The sequence below is a fragment of the Anolis sagrei genome, chromosome 5, assembly GCF_037176765.1.
Source record: "Anolis sagrei isolate rAnoSag1 chromosome 5, rAnoSag1.mat, whole genome shotgun sequence".
Taxonomy (NCBI): domain Eukaryota; kingdom Metazoa; phylum Chordata; class Lepidosauria; order Squamata; family Dactyloidae; genus Anolis; species Anolis sagrei.
This window is the reverse complement of record NC_090025.1, coordinates 77,209,962-77,232,581: the sequence shown is the minus strand read 5'-3', so window position 1 is coordinate 77,232,581 and position 22,620 is coordinate 77,209,962. Positions and strand designations below refer to the sequence as shown.

At 40.9% G+C, this 22,620-nt stretch overlaps 1 protein-coding gene across 2 annotated transcripts in view; it reads right to left on the bottom strand.

Moving 5' to 3' along the window:
• The window catches only part of GABRG1 (gamma-aminobutyric acid type A receptor subunit gamma1), a 135,563-nt gene that overhangs the window by 91,138 nt on the left and 21,805 nt on the right, over positions 1–22,620 (bottom strand). The window contains exon 2 of one of the 2 annotated variants that reach the window (XM_060778472.2): positions 9,077–9,225. In XM_060778472.2, the coding sequence (XP_060634455.2) occupies positions 9,077–9,225 (149 nt within the window). Of the gene's footprint in view, positions 1–9,076; positions 9,226–22,620 lie in introns of those variants that run through there. The other variant, XM_060778473.2, reaches the window with a different exon arrangement.

Sequence of the window (22,620 nt, the reverse complement as noted above, 5' to 3'; positions counted from 1 at the left end):
GCTCTTTAATCCGCTCCTCATAGGGCTTGTTCTCCAGACCCTTGATCATTTTAGTCACCCTCCTCTGGACACATTCCAGCTTGTCAACATCTCCCTTTAATTGTGGTGCCCAGAATTGGACACAGTATTCCAGATGTGGTCTGACCAAGGCAGAATAGAGGGATAGCATGACTTCACTGGATGCTACTCCTCTATTCTGCCTTGGTCAGACCACATCTGGAATACTGTGTCTAATTCTGGGCACCACAATTAAAGGGAGATGTTGACAAGCTGTGCCCGTACTTTGGGAAGTGAGACTTGGCTCTGGTTACATCCTGAATAGATTACTGCAACACATTCTTCGTGGGGTTGCCTTTGAAGCTCCAAATGGTCCAACAGGCGGCAGTCAGATTGCTCACCGGAGCAACGTACAGAGAACATACAACTTCCCTGTTACATCAGCTCCACTGACTGCCAGTCAGCTTCCGAGTACAATTAAAACTTCTGGCTTTAGCCTATAAAGCCTTAAACGATTTTGGCCCAGGTTACCTGTCTGAACGTATCTCCCTCTATGAACCATCTTAGAAATTAAGATCATCCGGGGAGGCCCTGCTCTCAATCCCGCCTCCTTCACGGGAGCGACTGGTGGAAACGAGAGCCCCTCAGCTATGGAACTCCCTCCCCAGTGACATTAGATCAGCCCCCTCCCTCCTAGCCTTCAGAAGAAAGGTAAAAAGTTGGCTGTGGGATCAGGCCTTCAAAGAATAGTGCAGTGCAATAAACAGATTTGGAATATATGGAATGACTATGGAACGGCTTGGACTACGACTATGGATGGCATGATTTTAATATGAAATAGAATGTTTTTAAATGTTCAATATGTTTTAATTTTAATGTTTATATGTGTTTTAAGGTATTAAATAATTGCCTCTGTGTAAGCCGCCTTGAGTCCCTTTTGAGGTAGAGAAAGGTGGGGTATAAATAGAGTGAATAAATAAATGTGAAAATGCATGAAACACACACACACTGTACTATCCCAGATGTTTCTGTTTTCCTCTGCAGTCTTTTTCAATGCTGCTTCCTATTAACATTTTGAGGAGCAACTGCAGAGAAAAATGGAGGCTTTTTGGCTTGTTGTGGGAGAGTTCTAGGTCGAATTAACATTGTGATGGCATGCCGGGGTTGAAGGAAAACTATATGTCTGGCTATTCCCGGTGGCTATCGGTATATCCTCTCTTGCACTTCAGTTCTTTAAAATAAAGACTCTTGAGACAGGTTTAAAGTTAACCAAATAAGTTTACTGGAAACAAAAGGCAAAGTTAACTTCAATCAGGGTTCTTGAAAGGTGAATCAAAATAAAATATTACAAAGACAAAGTTTGTTGACTGAACTTAGTTACACTGGTAATAAACACTTGACTATATTAGTAAAATATGAGGTAAAATACTTTATGATTGTGGTGAGTCACTAGGTAAAATACTCAGCTATTGAAAGTAAAATACTGGACTTTATTGGTAAATACTTGGCTATATTGGCTACTGTAAGGTACTTGGCTATTGATGTAATACAGAACTAAAGTGGTAAAGTACAAGCTATAGTAACTATATGGTATTTTTATTTTTTTATTTTTATTTATCGTGTCATCAGCAACCACTGTTTTACAATTCTAACAGAGCAAAACAAATACAGAGATTAAAATGAAAAAGAAAAAAAAGAAAAAAAACCACACAGATTTTGTAAATTTGGTATTTGGTTAAATGTCCTTTGACCAGTATCTGGCCACTTGGAGTGCCTCTGGGGTTGCCGCAAGAAGGTCCTCCATCGTGCATGTGGCAGGGCTCAGGGTGCATTGCAGCAGGTGGTCAGTGGTTTGTTCTTCTCCGCACTCGCATGCCGAGGATTCCACCCTGTAGCCCCATTTCTTAAGATTGGCTCTGCATCTCGTGGTGCCAGAGCGCAATCTGTTCAGCGCCTTCCAAGTCGCCCAGTCTTCTGAGTGCCCAGGGGGGAGTCTCTCATCTGGTATCACCCATGAATTGAGGTGCTGGGTTTGGGCCTGCCACTTTTGGACTCTCGCTTGCTGGGGTGTTCCAGCGAGTGTCTCTGTAGTTCTAAGAAAACTATGTCTTGATTTAAGTCGTTGACGTGCTGGCTGATACCCAAACAGGGGATGAGCTGGAGATGTCTCTGCCTTGGTCCTTTCACTATTGGCTGCTACTTCCCGGCGGATGTCAGGTGGTGCAATACCGGCTAAGCAGTGTAATTTCTCCAGTGGTGTGGGTCGCAGACACCCCGTGATAATGCGGCATGTCTCATTAAGAGCCACATCCACTGTTTTAGTGTGATGAGATGTGTTCCACACTGGGCATGCATACTCAGCAGCAGAGTAGCATAGCGCAAGGGCAGATGTCTTCACTGTGTCTGGTTGTGATCCCCAGGTTGTGCCAGTCAGCTTTCGTATGATGTTGTTTCTAGCGCCCACTTTTTGTTTGATGTTCAGGCAGTGCTTCTTGTAGGTCAGAGCACGGTCCAAAGTGACTCCCAGGTATTTGGGTGCGCTGCAATGCTCCAGTGGGATTCCTTCCCAGGTAATCCTCAGAGCTCGGGATGCTTGTCTGTTCTTAAGGTGAAAGGCGCATGTCTGTGTTTTAGATGGATTAGGGATCAGATGGTTTTCCCTGTAATAGGCAGTAAGAGCACCTAGAGCTTCGGAGAGCTTCTGTTCTACCATCTCAAAGCTCCCTGCTTGAGCAGTAATGGCACGATCGTCAGCATAGATGAAGCTCTCTGTCCCTTCTGGCAGTGGCTGGTCATTTGTGTAGATGTTGAACATGGATGGAGCAAGCACGCTCCCCTGAGGCAGGCCGTTCTTCTGTTTCCGCCATCTGCTTCTCTGGCCCTGGAACTCAACAAAAAAGCTCCTGTTTTGTAGCAGGTTTCCTATCAGGCGGGTGAGGTGGTAGTCCTTTGTGATATTATACATTTTTCTCAGGAGGAGGCGGTGGTTCACAGTATCATAGGCTGCTGACAAGTCTATGAAGACAGCTCCTGTGATCTGCTGCCTTTCAAACCCATCTTCTATGTGCTGGGTCAGGTTCAGCACTTGCGATGTGCAGCTTTTGCCTTTCCTGAAGCCAGCTTGCTGTGGGATCAGACAGGGGTCTATATTTTCCATAATTCTATGCAAAATAAGTCTCTCCAGAACTTTGTAGAGGTGGCACAGCAGGGAGATTGGTCTGTAGCTTTTTGGGTCATTACGGTCTTTGCCTGGCTTCAAGATGGCGATGACTCTTGCTTTCCTCCAGATTTTGGGGATCTGACAGGATGCAGTGCAGTTGTTCATCAGCTCCAGCAGCCAGCGCCTTGCTTTTGGACCAAAGTTCTTGATTTGTTCCATCCGTAGATCATCCAAGCCAGCTGCTTTGCCATTCTTACATTTGTTGAGAGCCATGTCCAATTCAGTAGATGTAAAGGGTTCATGGAGGTTGTTGTTCTCAATCTCTGGTTGTCTGGCTATTGGTTTCTTTCCTACTTTGGTGGCAAGGTTGGGCTTCCCATTCTTCAAGAGTTGGTGTGCTATCTGATCTGCCTTTATGTTGGCATGGGTATTAGTTTGTGAGGGATCGTTGCTCAGCCGTCTCAGCAGCCTCCACGCCTTCTGGCTGCTCCTGCCCATGTCGAACTCTGTGATCAGCTTGATCCACTGTTCTTTCTTGGCTTCAGAGATGGAGGACACAATGCTCTGCGCTGCCTGAAGAGTCTGCTCACTGAATGGGTCTTCGTTGTGGAGCCTGTAATAGTTTTCCAACAAGGCAGCTGTTTCAGGAGTAATGCCCTGGAGGTAGTGGGTTCTGCAGCCTCTCGGTATGGAGGCCCGTGAGCAGGTTTTCACTATTTCAATAAAATGTTCGTATTCCTCAGGGACTGGCGCGACCGATGTGATCATGTCGTCTAACATGTCTGAGAATTTAGTCCAATCTGCCTTTCTGAAGTTGTATCTTCGTTTAAATCGAACTTCCTGAGGCCTTATTGTTGGGAACAGTTGGCATATTATTGGTCGGTGCTGTGTGTTTGGGATTGGTGGTCCCACTGATTTGGTGCATTGCTGTACGATGCTGTCGCTCACAAATAAGAGGTCTGGGTTATAACCTCGGTGCCATCTCCCGCTGTTGTAGGATGGTGGGAGCTTGCTATCATGGATGAGTGATAGTTTGTGCAGTTCAGACCAGGAGACTATCTATATATATAAATCTGTTAGGTTGGTTATACCGGACAGGTAAACTCTAAACCCCCCCAACGAAACTGCACCAAAATTGCCATGGCCCTAGGACAACCCACTCGGTACAAACTAATCCACTCACAATTACAAACAACACAACAACACACTCACAAAGTGGCAAAACAACTGAGCATGCGCACTGCCGCAAAGACCCCAGCGCGCGCGCACACATGGCCGAACGGCCGAACGGCACTTCCCTCCCTCCCTCGCCCAGCACGAACACGTCGCCGCCACAAACACACACACACGCATCGCAACTTCCTCCCACCCCTTCCGGCCCTGAAACACTCCTTCCCTCCTCCAACGCAGCTCTGGTAAAACACGCCCCCTCCCTTCCCCGCAACACAACCAAACGCCGGTAACAACCCCTCCCCCCGCTAACTCACCACACCTCCCTTCCCCGCAACACAAAAACACACACGCCGCTAACGCACACCTCCTCCCTTCCCCGCAACACAACCAAACGCCGGTAGCAAACCCCCCTGCCTTCTACACAAACACACACGCCGCTAACTCACCACCCCTCCCTTCCCTGCAACACACAAACACACACGCCCCTAACACACACCCCCTCCCTTCCCCGCAACACAACCAAACGGCGGTAACAAACCCCCCTGCCTTCCCTGCAACACACAAACACACACGCCGCTAACACACACACCATCCCTTCCCCGCAACACAACCAAACGCCGGTAACAAACCCCCCTGCCTTCCACACAATCACACATGCAGCTAACTCACCACCCCTCCCTTCCCTGCAACACACAAACACACACGCCGCTAACGCACACCCCCTCCCTTCTCCGCAACACAACCAAACGCCGGTAACAAACCCCCCTGCCTTCCACACAAACACACACGCCGCTAACTCACCACCCCTCCCTTCTCCTTCTTACCTCCTCCTTCTTCTTCCCCAATCTCACCTCCTCCCCCTCCTTCTTCCTCCCCTCCCCTCTAGGCGAGAGAGGCTTCGTGCAAAGCTAGGCCCCGCACAAAGCCTCTGTTGCCTAAGCCGCGCCCCTGCCGCCCGCTTCCTTCTTGCCTTTTTGGACGACTCCGGCCAGAGGGAGGGACGACGGAAGAACAGCAAAAGAGGCGAGTGCTGGGAAGGGAAGGGAAGGGAAGGGAAAGGCGGGGGGGGGGGGAGAGGAAGGGGAGGCTCCACAACACAACACAACACAACGTCTCACAACAGAAGGAGTGACCATCACTCAAACAATTATGATTTTGTCATTTGCGAGATGTAGTTCCTGGGATTTACAGTTCACCTACAATCAAAGAGCATTCTGGACTCCACCAATGATGGAAATGAACCAAACTTGGCACACAGAACTCCCATGACCAACAGAAAGCACTGGAAAAGATTGGAGGGCATTGACCTTGAGTTTGGGAGTTGTAGTTCACCTACATCCAGACAGCACTGTGGACTCAAACAATGATGGATCCGGACCAAACTTAGCATAAGCATTCAATACGCCCAAATATGAACACAGATGAAGTTTGGGGAAAATAGACCTTGACATTTGGGAGTTGTAGTCACTGGAATTCACAGTTCACCAACACTCAAAGAGCATCGTGAACCCCACCAATGACAGAATTAGGGCAAACATGCCACACTGAACCCCTATGGCCAACTATGGCCAAAATACTCAAGTTTACACACAAGCATAAAGAAGGGGGAGGAAGGAGGGATGCCAGAGACAGAAAGAGAGAGGGAAAGAGGGGAAAGGAAGGAGTGTGAGAGAGAGAGAAAGAGGGAAAGAGAGAGAGAAAGAGGGGAAAGGAAGGAGTGTGAGAGAGAGAGAAAGAGGGAAAGAGAGAGAGAAAGAGGGGAAAGGAAGGAGTGTGAGAGAGAGAAAGAGGGAAAGAGAGAGAGAAAGAGGGGAAAGGAAGGAGTGTGAGAGAGAGAAAGAGGGAAAGAGAGAGAGAAAGAGGGGAAAGGAAGGAGTGTGAGAGAGAAAGAGGGAAAGAGAGAGAGAAAGAGGGGAAAGGAAGGAGTGAGAGAGAGAGAAAGAGGGAAAGAGAGAGAAAGAGGGGAAAGGAAGGAGTGAGAGAGAGAGAAAGAGGGAGAGAGAGAGAGAAAGAGGGGAAAGGAAGGAGTGTGAGAGAGAGAAAGGGGGAAAGAGAGAAAGAGGGGAAAGGAAGGAGTGTGTGTGAGAGAGAGAGGGAAAGAGAGCGAGGGAAGGAAGGAAGAGAGGCCAGGCAGAGACTTCAAAACTCTTACTAAAGGCCACAGCAACGCGTGGCAGGGCACAGCTAGTATGGTATATACGTGCTATAGAATGCCTGTTTAGATTGCCAGGCCAAGGAATCCAGACAATTTCTGGCCTTCTTCTCTAAAACTCTGACCCAGAATAAAAAGGAGAGAAAATCCTTTCAGACAAGTACTGAGGCAAGGCCTCTAGGGGGGTTTTAAGCTCCACCACTAAAACTAAGCACAAATGGAAAAGTCCACACCAAAGGGAGAACAAAACAAGGAAATGAAATAGAAAAGGGAAAAAAGCTAGGCCAAGACATCACAAACATCATCATCTCTTGATATAAAAGTCTGTTACTGTCTGTTTATACCACAAAGGCTCTTGCTAGGTGAAGGGTTGGCTCTTGCTAGGTGAAGTGGCCCTCTGTGATATCACTGGGAAAGAAAGGTGATGGGTATGATGGGGAAGGGAGGAAGAGAAGAAAGAATCACAAAGAAAGATGTGTTGCCATGGAGACATTGTGAGATAGGCCCTCTCAGAGCTGGAGAAGGGAGAAACATGGGGGAAGGAGGAAGGGAAAGGAAAAACAAGGAAAAGAATGGAGAAGGGAGGGAGGGGCAAAAGAAAGAAAAAGGCGTGAAGGAAGGAAAAGAAAGGAAACGGGGAAAGGTATGGAGGGAGGGAAAGAGAAAGAAGGGATGAAAGCGGGGAGGGGGGGCAGTGGAGCTTCCAAAACCTGGGAACTCTGGGTATATATGCTACTTTATTTATATAGCACCATCAATGTACATGGTGCCTTACAAGTAAAACAACAACAACAAAACAGCACTGCCAAAAGCACACTTTCTTATTTATACACAAACACATAAACAGGGGAAAGAAGGAATAACACAAATATTAATTATACCTTGCTATCCACTTTTCCCCATTCACATTAAGTACAAGACTGCAATTTTTACATGTGTACAGCAATTATACAACACTCCAACAACAAAACGTTGGGTTTCTTCCCTCTGACACAGAGTTGGAATATTACCTGCTGTCAGATTTTACCACAATTCTTAGACCACTGCCTTCATGTCTATTTCCACTATCAACTGACACAGAAGGATTTCTGACCCACCTCCTGTTCTCTGTCTTGCTTGTGTCACCTCCAGCACACCCACCCCTTGCTCTGCCAACTCTGGTGTTCTGGAATCTCAGGAAGTTGAATCCAACTGACTTGGTAACCCTGGATAGCTATCAACTTGGATAGTTTTAAAGGTGAACTAGGCAAATTCATGAATCGTAATGGCTATTAATATGACGATGTCAATCTTCAGAACCACTGTGGAATAACAATGGCGCTTGCCCTCTTGCTCTCCCTAGGCTTCTTGTTACTCAATATGGAAAACAGGAAGTTGAACTAGAAAGATCCTTGATCTGATCCAGCATGGTTCCTGTTATGTTCCTTTGTTCTCTCTCTCTTTCTCTCCATCTTTTCACACAGTCACAATAGGTTGGAAATGTGGCTACTCTCAAGTAAGCAATTAGAGAACAGTATTTCTTAGCTTGTTTTTAGAAAAGCCTTGAATAGCCAAGTGATTTGTCCATTTTAAAAATCTAGACAGTATTTATAGTGAAATCAGGAGTAAAATAAAGTAGCCAAGTGCATTCCCAGACAGATGCTCCTAGGACTAGCAATCAAAAGGCATTGTGCAGCTATTCTGTCTTTCTCTCCTTCATTTTTTTTTTTTTTTTGTAATTTGAAAAAAAGACAGGGAAATGATGGGGAAACACTGACTGGTTACAAATGTAAGACAGTGTCATTTGGACTCCCCGTAAAATCAAATATTTCATGGCAGGGCAACTGGAAGACAAAAGTTTTGTCTAGAAGCACTCCAAGGACCGATCTTTAGTTTAAGTCATTCTATGGAACATCTGATATGGGACAAGTTAGTAATCATTGTATGTAAGTTCAGTTTGAGCATCCCTTATCAAGAATTACAAATGAAAAAATCCTCAACATTTTCAAAATTGTCAAAATGGGTGGCTTTTGTGTTTGTTTTCTGATGGTTCAATGTAGACATACTTTGTTTCATGCACAAAATAGTTAAAATATTGTATAGAATTACTTTCAGGCTATGTGTCTAAAGTGAATATGAAATATACCATATGTCTTCATGCAGAAATTGATCTCACATATAAGTTGAGAGTAGGTTTTGTGGTCAAAATTGTGGATTTCAATATGACCCATGGATAAGTCAAAGGATAAGGACAAGGAGAGGGGAAAACATCAGTGTTGCCTCGAAGGATCAGTCACTTGTCCAGACATTTAAAAAAAGTCAGAAGCAGTGTCATAGCAGAAACAAAAAAAGAGTTGAAACTTATTTCAGTTTATCCCAGAAAGGACTAATCTCTCACCTTTCAGCATTACACTGAGAGAAGAGGGTGACTCCTATTTGGCTAAGTTAATATACAGAACTTGCACTGACTTATAGGACAACTAATGAGGACAACCAATCTGTTCCAATCTGTATTGAGTATGAAAATGAACTGAGTCCAATATTTCAAATTCATCAAAAACTATGCCTAAATTTTCAGTCTACTTTTATCTTATCAAAACAAAAATGCTACTTACCTCCAATGTCTGGCCGAAGTTTATTATCATAGCCTTGGAGTAAAGAGTTCAGTATATGGGTGACTTCTCCTTCATGAATCTTTGGGGCAAGGACCCAAGTTTTGTTCACAGTTAGGTCTTCATCATCCTCATCATCTGTTTTATCGGCGCTAATGACAATTGAATGAAATGTTGGAGAGGAAAAAGAATAAAAGCTAAGTGTTTGCAAATATGAAATAAAAGAGTCGCACAAAATAAAAATTCAACCAGCAATAGTAGAAGACATAAGAAACATAAGTAAAGGGATACACTTAATTCAAAAAGTTTGCTACTTGCATTTTTAAGAGCAGCAAACTTAACTTTCTTAACAATTATGAGAATGACAGTCAAAGAGACCCCAATTAATTCTCGTTACATATTATAAATAAAGTTGTCCCTTGGTATTTCCTGGGATTTGGTTCCTGGACAAACCATGGATAACAAAATCTGTGGATGCCTCATTCCCATTATATTCAATGGTGTAGTAAAAGAGCATTCGGAATACCAAAGAGTAAAATCAAGGTTTGCTTTTATATATATATAAAATGTTACAATTATTGTCTGTTTAGTATAAAACTATGAGAAACAAGTTTTATCATGTCTGTTGATGGTGATAAATAGTAAGAGGTAGAGCATGCACTTCTGTTTGTGCTTAATCTTTCCAACAAAAGAAATTGAATAAAACTGAATAAAACGGACTGATGACATTTCCAGCTATTAAAGTAGTTATGTTTTCCTATATCAGTGGCACAAGAGATAGTATGCACCACTGTTCAAAGAATAAAAGACACCATATAATTTTACTTGTTGCTTTCCTTTAACCATAGTTTTCTTTTATAACTCCTCTCATTGCCCCTAACTTCTGTTTTAGAGCTGGAGCATTTGAGACACTGTTCGAATCACTCCAGGAGATCCAATGATGATATCAGGATTATCTCACATTCTTCCCTTAGGAATTCAAATCATCACCTGATCAACTCTCTGGCTAGAAGGGACAACTGCCATTAAGACAGAGCCTTCCATACAAAAATACACAACTCATCTGCTGAAAGCCCCAGTGGTGCATACTGAAAGCCCCTCCCAAGCAAATCTATTTAAAAAAACTGTAAGTCACCATTGCAAAGAACTATGCGTGTAATTCCATTGATCCAAGAAAGGGAGGTAGCAGAACTTTGTGTTGGTTCATTTTAAAGAAGAATTTATTACAATTTAAAAATGTCTTTCTATTAAGAATGAAAAGATATGTTTTTTTGCACACACACACACCCGCCAAAATTTGAGAAAAACCTAAGATATTTCTTAGCTTAGGAACAATACATTTTAGCTAAGACATCTTTGTTTGAAACCCTATGTATTTAACAATATGAGTACCAAAGTAAGGTTGCTACTATTTTTTCTGAAAGGTTAATTGTCTAACATCAAAATGACAGGTAAGCAGTTCATTGTTCTCTTTTACAAAAAAAAAAAGTACTATTGTATGCAGAGGAAGAGTTTATTTCAATTTATTTTTGCAGAATTTACAAAATTTTGCACACATCGTAAAGCTCTGGATAGGATAAATGACAGATTAATAAATATGAATGTATAAGAAAGTAAAATGAATGGATTTTAGTTCAAAAGTCTTGTGAATTCCATGGGATTTCCCCCCAAATATATATAGGTATCTCTATATAAATAAAAATGTAATGTTCGTTTGTGGGATTAACATAACTCAAAAACCATTGGGCGAATAGACACCAAATTTGGACACAATACATCTATCAGGCCAACAAGTGACCATCACTCATAAAAACACTGAAAAACACAGAAGAGACTTTAAAAGCCAAAACACACACACATACAGAGAGAGAGAGAGAGAGAGAGAGATACACGCAAATACACACATAAACATATACACAGACTGGACCACAGCAACGTGTGGCAGGGGATGGCTAGTATGTGTGTATATATATACTAGCTGTCCCCTGCCACGCGTTGCTGTGGCCCAGTCTGTTAATCTGGAAAGTAAAGTAATGAGAAAGTGTTGGTTTCTAATATATGTAATTTCTTTATGCTAAACAGTATTTCTTGCTGTTTCTTTGTCAGTGTTGATGTGGAGAGTGTCTGGTTTGCCCACCCTGAAACATGCAACATATCATTGTTCTTCTTTAAGGGTCCCTTTCAAATCTATGATACTATATCTGTGTGTGTAAATCATATCTATCTCTATCTATCTATCTATCTATCTATCTATCTATGGCTGGATGGCTCTTTGTCAGGAGGACTTACATTTTCTTGCCCTGATGAAGGGAGTTGGATTGGATAGCCTTAAGTATTTTCTGTTGGTCATGGGGGTTCTGTGTGGGAAGTTTGCCCCGATTCTGTCATTCGTGGGGTCCCAGTGACTACAACTCCCAAATGTCAAGGTCTATTTCCCCCAAACTCCATCTATGTTCATATTTCGGCGTATTGAGTGCTTGTGCCGAGTTTGGTCCAGATCCATCATTATTTGAGTCCACAGTGCTCTCTGGGTGTAGGTGAACTACAACTCTCAATCTCAAGGTCAATGCCCACCAAACCCTTCCAGTATTTTCTGTTGGTCATGGCAGTTCTGTGTGCAAAGTTTGGTTCCATTCCATCATTGATGGAGTTCAGAATGCTCTTTGATTGTAGGTGAACTATAAATCCCAGCAACTACAACTCCCAAATGACAAAATCATAATTTTTGAGTGATGGTCACTCCTTGTGTTGTGAGACGTTTTGTTGCCAAATTTGGTGTGATTTAGTTCATTGGTTCTTTTGTTTTTAAGGTACTCATTATGCACAGAGCATAGATAGATAGATAGATAGATAGATAGATAGATAGAGAGAGAGAGATAGATAGATAGATAGATAGATAGATAGAAGATAGATAGAGATATAGATATTGAAACTGAGGATAGTTTCAAAAGGAATTTGCAATACGACACAGGAGCTTTTTCTTCAAACAAAACAAATCAATCTCATTCTCTCTCTCTCTCTCTCTATGTATATATATATATATATATATATATATATATATATATATACACACATACACACACACACACATATGCTTAAAGGTAGTTCTTTGTTTTCTTGCTACCATGATTTCATTCAAAATGAGGATAATGCTCTAGTAATAACCTTTTGTCCACCAGTAAACTACAGCTGGATTCCATAGACTACAACTGCATTATTGTCTACAGCCTCTTCTCAAGATGTAAGAGAAGGGAGATGCAGAGTAAAACCAATTGCATGTCCATTTATTACTTGCCCTTCAATAGAAATAAATTGCTACTTTCCAAATATATGCAACAAAAGAAAATTGGTAAAGCTTGAGTATGTCTGCAAATTCATTCAGATGATCCCATCAAAGGTCAAAGAATGCCTAGAAGTAATTTTCTCTCCATTTGAATCAAATGAGTTTGGACTTTACATATTCTTCTAGTGCTAAAGTTTGCAATCTCAATTACTTACTCCACCACAATTTCAAGCAGTTGCTAGAGGCTTCAAGTCAAACAATGTGCAGCAAAATTAAAAGAGGTAACAATGGCGGTTTTGAACACATTTTGACAGACAGACAATGATGATCATAAATTAATATGTAAAACATAGCAAATGTACATAAGGGTGTTCTAAAATTCTAGTATACTGTTATTTCTGAAAGAGGAAAAAAGACTGGCATTGTTACAATACATGGTATTTATTCTCAAGTTTAACTGCTCAATCCAGAAACCATTGTGTGATGCAACTATAAAACCTGGCATGTCAGCAGGGCAAACAATTTCACTGGAGGCAGGGAAGCTTCATACACAAGGAACAGTCAACACCGATCTGATTCCACCACACAAATGAATGGTAATAGCTGGCTGGATCAAAGTACTTGGCTTTACAATAATACACACACCTGTGTATTTGTACTGTGAGGAAAATCCTTTTCTTACATTGCATATTTGGCTATGTTGTCATAAAGATATGATGGCTCTGTAGGTTTATTATTACGCATAAATCTACTCAAATTTACTTATCTTCTTTTCCAGTCCTAATTTAAGGCAAGAGATGTCTGATAGTGGAATATGCCACTTTGAGTCTCCTTTGGGAGAGATAAAGAAGGGTAATAATAATAATAATAATAATAATAATAATAATAATAATAATAATATGCAAGTGAAGTTTCCTTCTTTCTCCTGAGTTATTTTCAACCATGCAGGACACCACCCAAGCCCTCCTGACAGCTGGTCCTCCACCCACCGATATGACAGATACACTACTATAGTTTTCATAGGATCCTACAGTTGGAAGTGACCCCCAAGGGCCATTCTGCCCAACCCTCTTCTGCCAGACAGGAGGACACAATCAAAGCACTCCTGACAGATGGTCATTTAGCCTCTCCTTAAAAACCTTTCATCCCATCCCTCTCCTTCTTGAATTCTTTTATAAAGAATTGGGCACAACCTGTTTGGAAAAACTCCAGAGAAAGAAAGAGACTCCACCTGCATAATCCAGTATCAGACATCTCCTACCATCAGGAAGTTTCCTTATGGAAAGAAAAAGTGGGGTAAAAATAAACATAAACATAAACATAAACATAATAATAATAATAATAATAATAATAATAATAATGGGGGTATAAATAAACAAAACAATATTAATGTTTAATAGAATCTCTTTTTCTGCAGCATGAATAATGTCCTCCTCCTCGATGGGACCTCTCATCTCCAAGCAAAACATCCCCAGCTCCTTAAACTATTTCTCAATAGAGCTTGGGTCCAAAACCTTTGACCAGTTTGGTGGCTCTTCTCTGGACCCCTTCCATCTTGTCTATCACCTCTTTGAATTCCTCTGCCCAGAACTGAACACAGGTTATAATTCCAGGTGAAGCTTGACCAAAGCAGAATAGAATGGGACTATGACTTCCCTTGATGCAATCAGTAGACTTCTATTGGTGCAGTCTAAAATGGCATTGGCCTTTCTAGCTGCCGCATCACAGTGTTCAAAGCATATTCAAAAGAATGCCAAGGGCTAAGACAGTGGCTGGAGGCTGGCCTCATGTCAGATCATGGTATGGCCACTCTAAACAAAGTACCAGGCCAAAGGCTATGCTGGCCAGCCTTTGCCACTTATTGACTAGCAACTGTTAAAACCATATCCCTAAATCCATGATCATCCTTCATGCTGGAGTATTCATATCAATTCTGTATTACACTATCCCTTAAATGCCTGGTCTCAAAGCCAGGTCTTAACACTTTTCCTAAACACCAGGAGGGAGGGGGCCAATCTAATTTCATTGGGGAGGGAATTCCATAGCTGAGGGGCCACCACTGAGAAGGCCCTGTCTCTTGTCCCGACCAGTCACGCTTGTGAAGGAGGTGGAACTGAGAGCACGGCCTCCCTCTATGACATTCTAACTGGTTCATAGAGAGAGATACAGTTGGACAGATAAGTTGGGCCAGAATGCTTAGAATATTTTCCAACAGTAGCATTGCCCCATGGCCAAAAAAAATATTTTATACAATTGATAGAAGACCCTAAACAACACAGTTATTAGGGATTCTTAGCTCTGTTCTCACTCTGTTGGATCTTTTTTCTAGATGGAAAAGGGCACAAATATAAATTGATACATCGGAGCAATTGCTTGAAGACCTCTTTTGAGGAGCTTTTAGTTCCAGTAATAGTGTCCAAGTCTGCTGCCTCCACCTCTACTTCTCTTGTAGAAATAATCTCATAGAAAGAACAAGTGCCTCTCTTCTTTGACTATCTCTCCATGCATAATTAAAGTAATATTCTTGTTAATAGAGGGATATCCCTTATGGTTGACTAAAATTTCAAGCTGCGATATGGTGACTCTCCTAGGCACTGATACATGAACTTTGTAATACAATCTGTGCCTCACTTCATTGGAGAATCCCTCCCCTTAGAGACTTCTAGTGGTGCAATAGTCTATTTTAATTAATGGTGGACTTATGGATGGCCTCCAGTGACTACTTAAACATCCTTGGTGGGACATGAGCATACTATTCCCAACTTCTGTTTAGGGGATCTTCTTAGAGCCTCTCTTCTTTGACTATCTCTCCATGGATAATTAGAGTAGTATTCTTGTTAATAGAGGGATATCCCTTCTGGTTAGCTAAAATTTCAAGCTATGATATGGTGACTCTCCTAGGCACTGAACATGAAATTTGTAATACAATCCGTGCCTCACTTCATTGGAGAATCCCTCCCCTTAGAGGCTTCTAGTGGTGCAATATTCTAGTTTAATTAATGGTGGACTTATGGATGGCCTCCAGTGGCCACTAGAACATCCTTGGTGGGACACGAGCATACTATTGCTAACTTCTGTTTAGGGGATCTTCTTAGCTGTTCTTCTTCAAGTATAGCTATAATCCTAAGCGACAGAGCCTTTGCAGCTATGTGGGGGCATTTTTATAAAGAAAGGGAAGTCAAGTATCCTCTAAAGTCAACTCTCTATTTTTCAGGTAATTAATTTAACTTCCCGAGATTATACTCTTCCAGTTTAATGCAATTTCTATTTAACTCTATAACACTGTCCCACAATCTGTTCTCTGTCCTCCTCCTTCTACCATTTGAATATAATTTTACACTGCAGGCAGCAGTACCAAACTAATGCAGACAACATTGATATTAAAAGAGGCTGGTAGGTAGGTAGGTGGGTAGACAGACAGACGGACAGACGAACATTCTTTAGTTGCAAGTTGTAATTCTTTCAGGGCCTCACTCAGCAGATCAATCAGCAGGGCCCCCAATAACACATAATGTAGTAGCACATTAGTGTCAGAAGTGAGTCAGATATCTGTGCATTCAGATATCTGTGCTGATAACTGCCTATCTGAAAGTGTAGAAATTATTATTATTATTATTATTATTATTATTATTATTATTGATATGATTCTCTCTCAAGAGAAGATAATCTGCAAAAGTGAGATGGGTAAATATTCCCAGGAAGCTAAATCTCTGGATACAGTTTTGTTTTTATTCTTTGTTTATAATTTGGATGCTGTGGAGCATTCATGGATCTTTTACTTTTAGATAACTTCTTTATCCATGATGCTTATTTTAAGATGTTTTGAGCCGCCTTGGGTCCATCTAGAGCAGGGGTCCTCAAACTACGGCCCGGGGGCCGAATACGGCCCTCCAAGGTCATTTACCCGGCCCTTGTTCAGGGTCAACCTAAGTCTGAAACGACTTGAAAGAACACAACAACAATACTATCTCATCAACCAAAAGCAGGCCCACACTTCCCAATGAAATACTAATAAGTTTATATTTATTAAAATTGTTCTTCATTTTAATTATTGTATTGTTCTAAAGTTTTGTTGCACTACAAATAAAATACGTGCACTGTGCATAGGAATTCATTCATTCTTTTTTCAAATTATAATCCGGCCCTCCAATAGTTTGAGGGACTATGATCTGGCCCTCTGTTTAAAAAGTTTGTGGACCCCTGATCTAGAGAAAGGCCGCATAGAAATTGACTAAATAAATAAATACAACAGCTGTGTAAATTTCAAGTTAATAAAAGTTGTCTGTGAAAATGAAACTGGGAGGGTGGCTGGGCCCCTTCATAAGCGAAAGTAGGACAACTCTAGGATGCAGGTTTGCCTTGGGGATTTTGAACCGCCCACCAGGCTTTTCAGACTCTTTGCTGTTCACTTGAAAGAAGGAGATAATGAATATGATTGAATTAATGACAAATGCATATTAGTAAATCTCTCATCACTACAACCACAAAACCGGCTTTCTGCAGAGAAGGGCTAATCCTTCCACTTGTTAATTTTGAAGTAGCTTCATTGTCTGCTATACCCTTCTGTCCCCTCCAGCAAGCTTCCTCGAGAGCTGATTTATAATTAACTTTTTGAACTCTGATAGAAAGAAATAGCCCATTTTAGACAACACTCCCAGATTATATTTAACTTTAATAATGACTGCTTTTTGTAGACTGTATGTGCAGGGGAGCAGAGGGGAGAAAAGAATGTTTGTCTCATGTAGTAAAGAGGCAGTCAGCCAACTTGCCGACTGGCACTTCCTGGTGAGTGGTAACCAACTTGCCAAGCCAGAATTATGGAATACTAGACATACCTCCACAATCATCTAAATGCTGACTAATGAAAACATCCAGCAAGCTAACTCCAGATTTTAAAAAGCAGCACATAATACACAAAGGAAGGGGTGCCAAAAGTGGGTGGCATTACCTTCATTGGTAAAGAGAACCAACTATCATTATTATGTTACTGAGAAATCAGAACCTCCTCCTGAAGTATGGACCCAATATGATAAAAAATACATTTTTATTAAATATTTTCCCCAATAATTTACAACTTCACAACACTGGGTGACTAGCATCCTTCATTTCAGCTTCAACTTCCACTGTTGTGGGCATCGAATTGTGCCATTTTGTAAACCGCCATGAGTCGCCCTCGGGCTGAGAATGGTGGTATATAAGTGTAGTAAATAAATAAATATCCTGCTTTCATTGATCCTGCTAAGGAATGCTGACTGATTGCACCCACCATTGACATTAACATATCTCTTTGTGAGTAAAAGGATCACCACAGAAAAAGGTTCCACAGGAAATGATTGAGTCCCAATTCTCTGGCTGACATTTTCTCTGTATACATAGTATCATTTTAAAAGGTTTCTTCCCTACTCCTCTATTCTGACATCCTTTCAGAAATGAAAGAATAAACCTCTGTTCATTTGCTTTCAAACTTGGGTTACGTCCTAATTTAACCTTTGGAATCACATAGCGCACTGGGGTGTGAACCTATGATCTTAGCAGATAGCTTAAATCACACAACAATCACTCTTTTAATAGCTCCGGTAATCTAAGTAGTAGATGCCTACTTGTAGTACTTAAAGTGTCTGTATAACAATGTCACAGAAAACTGGGCACTCCAAAAACTATAGGAAGCTATTGGTGGAAGCAACTGGGAGGATTTTATGCTCTCTGAGTGGTGTGGGATCCTTATTTTTCCAATTAAATAGAAAACAGGATTTGCCCTAAACCAGCCCACAAAATGAAGGTAAACAATATTGGGTAGCACAAGTTATTCTGTCCCATGTTAATAATAATGGCTTTCAAGTGTCATAGCTAATTAGTAACACTGCATAACTTATGGAAATAACACTCCAAGTCTTGCTCACAAGTCAGCCACGTGGAACATCTGTAGCAGGTTCAATCCTAGCATCTCCAGATAAAGGATAGATAGAAGCAAAGCTAAGAAAGATTTCTGCCTGACACCCTGAGGAGCTACTGCCAATTAAAATAAAGAATACTACACAGTTTATCTAAGCAATTTCACATAATGGTAGTGAATTGCAAGCATTTAAAATAAATAGTTTCATCACATCACAATAAAAATAGAGATTTGGATCTGATCTATTCCTAATTACTTCTTGAGATTTATTATCAAAATAAAACCAGCAATTTAAAATGCACTTTTGCACTTCACAATTGATACTGCCACTCATGTGCTCTGTCATTTAAATTTGATCACTCAAGTAAAGCATGAATTGCCTGTGAGGCTTATGTACATAGTAGTGCTTTTATCCTTGCATCAAAACTTTTTGCAATGAGCTCTGAATAGGGCCACAACATCAATGCAGACTTAAGGATAGTTGAGGTGAGACAAAGTCATTTGTGTTTTTTAAGGACAATTAATAGCTGCAACAAATAGTTTGCTGAAAAGAAAAAACTTCATCACAAAGGCTGATTCCAGCAGTGCATGTCGGTGGGGGTAAGGAGCCCATTGCTCAATTCACCATCCCACGGGGAAGCGTTGACTGCCCAGTTTCCCCCGTTCCTGGTGGAACATGGGAAGCCTCCTGTGTTGCCTTCATGGCAGCATGCTCCACTTCCCTTTAAGCATGAAGCCCCACTGGAAGTAGTTGTGTGTCATGTAATGGGAGCCAACTCCATGCTTAGAGGTAAGGCAAAATGCAGCCTGTCACAGAATACACCACCGTATGATGAGATTTAAATCACATGACCCTCAGCTAATGGGAGATAAATTCCTCAAGGTTGAGCATGTACTTGCATGTCTGGACAACACAAGATATTACAAACCAGGCTTTTATGTATCTCTCATTTTATGTGTGCATTTTCTCTAGAATGAGACCAAGAAAGTGTGATGACAAGCAAAAGGTTAAAGTAGCAAAGATTTAATTGAAGGAGTCTGTACTGTACAATGGCAATATTATCTTCTCCTTTCTAGAACCTTTGAAAATGGAAAAGTCAACTGGCTACAGTAAAATTATTCCCCGTTGCCTCTCGGTTATTTAAAAATGTTTGTGGCACACGGGCTCTGATTTTCTCATAACAAAACAGGTGATTTAATGTTCTTGTCAACTGAAACTCTATGCTAAGATGAACTTTGCAATAGTCACTTGACTATACTAAAACATAGTATTAACTTTTTCTATAGGTTCATTCATACGGGCAGCAAAATCCAGGACTGTCTGAAGCCTTGCAACTTCGGAAGAGCCCAGGATGTTCATGGAACTCTGCTCCTGAACTGTGTCAGTGGCAGAAACATGGTTTGACCTCACTGGAGAAGCTACGTGAAACACAGTTTGACCCCACTGGAGAGTCATCCTTGCCTTGTCCATTGTTCATCCCTGTAGCCACAATCTCAGGACTAGAGATATCTTGGGGGTATCACTTAATGCCCTAAGTGATGTAAGCAAAGGCACCTGCACAACTCATTTTTCTCCTTTCCCTCCTCTATCTCCTCCTCTTTCAAAGTTGTGCAGTCCTTTGGTTACATCAACAAAGGTGGTCCCATGCAATTGTCCCAAGCTCTCTGGAGCTCTGAGACCACGGCTACAGCAATGAACAACAACATAGGTCAGTGCTACCAGTTTTCCATATGAACATGGGGAAAGCAGAATGGTGGCACTGGCCTGTGTTTACACACACACTGAAATGTAGTGGGGCTCCAGAGCTTTAGGGAAACTTTGGAACATTCCTTGACTTTGACTAAAGTGCAGATGCATCCTCAGTGAAAAAATAGAGTCATACACAAGGCTTCTTGAAAACAACATCCTTTTTATGACAATTTTTATGCCTCCCCCTCCTGTTTTTCTTCATTGCCTTCTGTCTAGATGGATTTGTTTTAACAGCATTGTCTTGGATGATGAAGGAAAGCTGGAGAAACACAGACCTTCAGTGTCACATTGCAGCATTGTATTTACAGTAAATAAACAACACACAAAGCTTTTGCTAGGAAAGAGTGGAATTCAACTATAGATTGAACACCTTTAAAAATGAACATCAAATGAAAATGCCATTTTTTGAAAGCAGATACAATGCTAGGAGTGTTGCTATGTCTCTTTGTGAAGATCAGTGTTCATAAAGTACCTAGTGAGCAATATGGCAGGGTTGGAACAGGGCAATGCGACATATGAGATTAAGGAAGTGGTCACTTGTTTTGTGGGTGACTCAGAGGGCATCCACATCACTAAGTGCCATGAAACAATGTTATGGAATCCCGGGGTTTGTAGTGGGGTGAGGAACCAACAATATTTGGCAGAAAATACCTCATAAAACTGCAGGTCCCAAGATTCTACAGCACTGAGCCATGGTAGTTAAAGTAGTGCCAAATTGCATTAATTTTACAGTGCAGAAGCACCCTCAGTTAATATACTCTAAATATTCTCATTGGCAGTTACACAAGTGAACACATTCTTCATCTGGGAAGAATTCTAAAAAATAATACTAACTCTAAATTCTGAATAAGAACCTTTTTCACTTTCCATCAAGAGTTTCCATCATCTTAATTACTTCCAACATTTGTGGCAACATTCAATATTACCAAATGACAAATGGACCATTGACACAGACTGTACAGATGCTCATACAAGTAATCAAGATAACCAGGAACTACTGGGAGTCCAGATTTGGGTAATACTTGGGTTGATTATTTATTCTACACAATAATTGTTTGTACTGTAGCTCAAGGGATTCTCAAAGTATGCTCCGTGAAGCCCTTGGGGCTCCACGAAGCATCCTAAGGGACTTCAAGATTACCTCCCCCTCCAAGCTTTCCCTCTTCTTTCCTGCTCCTACCCCCTCACCCCCAAAAGCCTTTTTCCTCACCTCCCCCACCCTCCAAAACTTTTTTCCCTCAGATCCTATCCTATTATTATTACTATTATTATTATTATTATTATTATTATTACTACTACTACTACTACTACTACTACTACAGAGGCTGGGTGGCCAGCTGTTGGGGGTGCTTTAATTGTGTTTTTCCTGCATGGCAAAATGGGGTTCGACTGGATGCCCCCTGGAGTCTTTTACTGAAGTACTGTTATGTTTATGTTGCTTAAAATTGTTCTTCATTTTAAATATTGTATTATTAATTATTTCCTTTTTTTTTGCACTAAAACGAGAGACGTTCAGTGTGAATAGGAATTTGTTATTGTTTTCTTTTTTGTGCAAAAGAGTTTTTATTTTGTTTTCAAATAAGTGGAAAAAACCCTCAAATAAACTATTTAATAAAAGGGGAAATAGATGGGAAAGATCACAGAATATAGTATGTAAGTTATGGAGCTGTATCAGTTAAATGGTTCAACACATGAATCTATTGTATAGTCAAAGAGATACTATTCTTTAGTATAGGAAGAAGTTAAGTAAAAGATAAAAACTTCCAACCATGACATCGTCTCTAACAAGAGTAACAGATTATCCTTCAGGATTCACGTTGATTTTGTTAAAATCTTCTACTGTTCCTTCTCTTCTCTTCTCTCTTCCAACTCTGTATAATCTTCTCCTTAGTTTATTAATTAACTAATTTCTATCCTTGATGGCAGTCAACAGTCTACAGATCTTAAAGTTAATTTCTTTTGTTAGTAGATTAGAAATATATATGTAAATATTTATTTTAATTATCATTCATGTAGGGTCTACTCATAATAAATCTTATTATATATCTATCATATCACCCTTCTTGAAGTTACACATTTTTCATATATATAAACAAATATTTCTTGGGGCTCCATGAGAAAGTTTTGTTTCAAAAAGGGCTCTGTGGCTGAAAAGGTTTAAGAACCTCTGACCTAAATCATTGGTGTGGCCTTTGATCATGATCTGAATACTCTGATGTGTTCAGTTATTTTCTAATGTGACTGTGAAAACTGTTAAACAACCATCACATAGGCCTGTTAGCATAAAACTTTGACATTATTTATTCCCCTAACCTCAGTGCAGCTTGCCCCACTGATTTCTATGATTTGCATCTTTCTCTGTTAATTATTAGCATTTTTTTGAATTCTAGGTGGTTGGGGTGGGAAACACTAGATAATTTCTTTATTAACTAGCTAAACATTTGTCACCAAAGTTGTAAATAACATCTGCCATAATGTGCAGTGGGCTCATTAAACAGAGCAAAAATGTCCTTCTTTTTGATCTCCAGTAATGTCAGCTTAGGCGCTAAACTTGGGTTACACAAGCGCTGTAAATGTGAGTACCCAAATGAAGCTAATGAGCATGAATTGCAAAGGCTTCA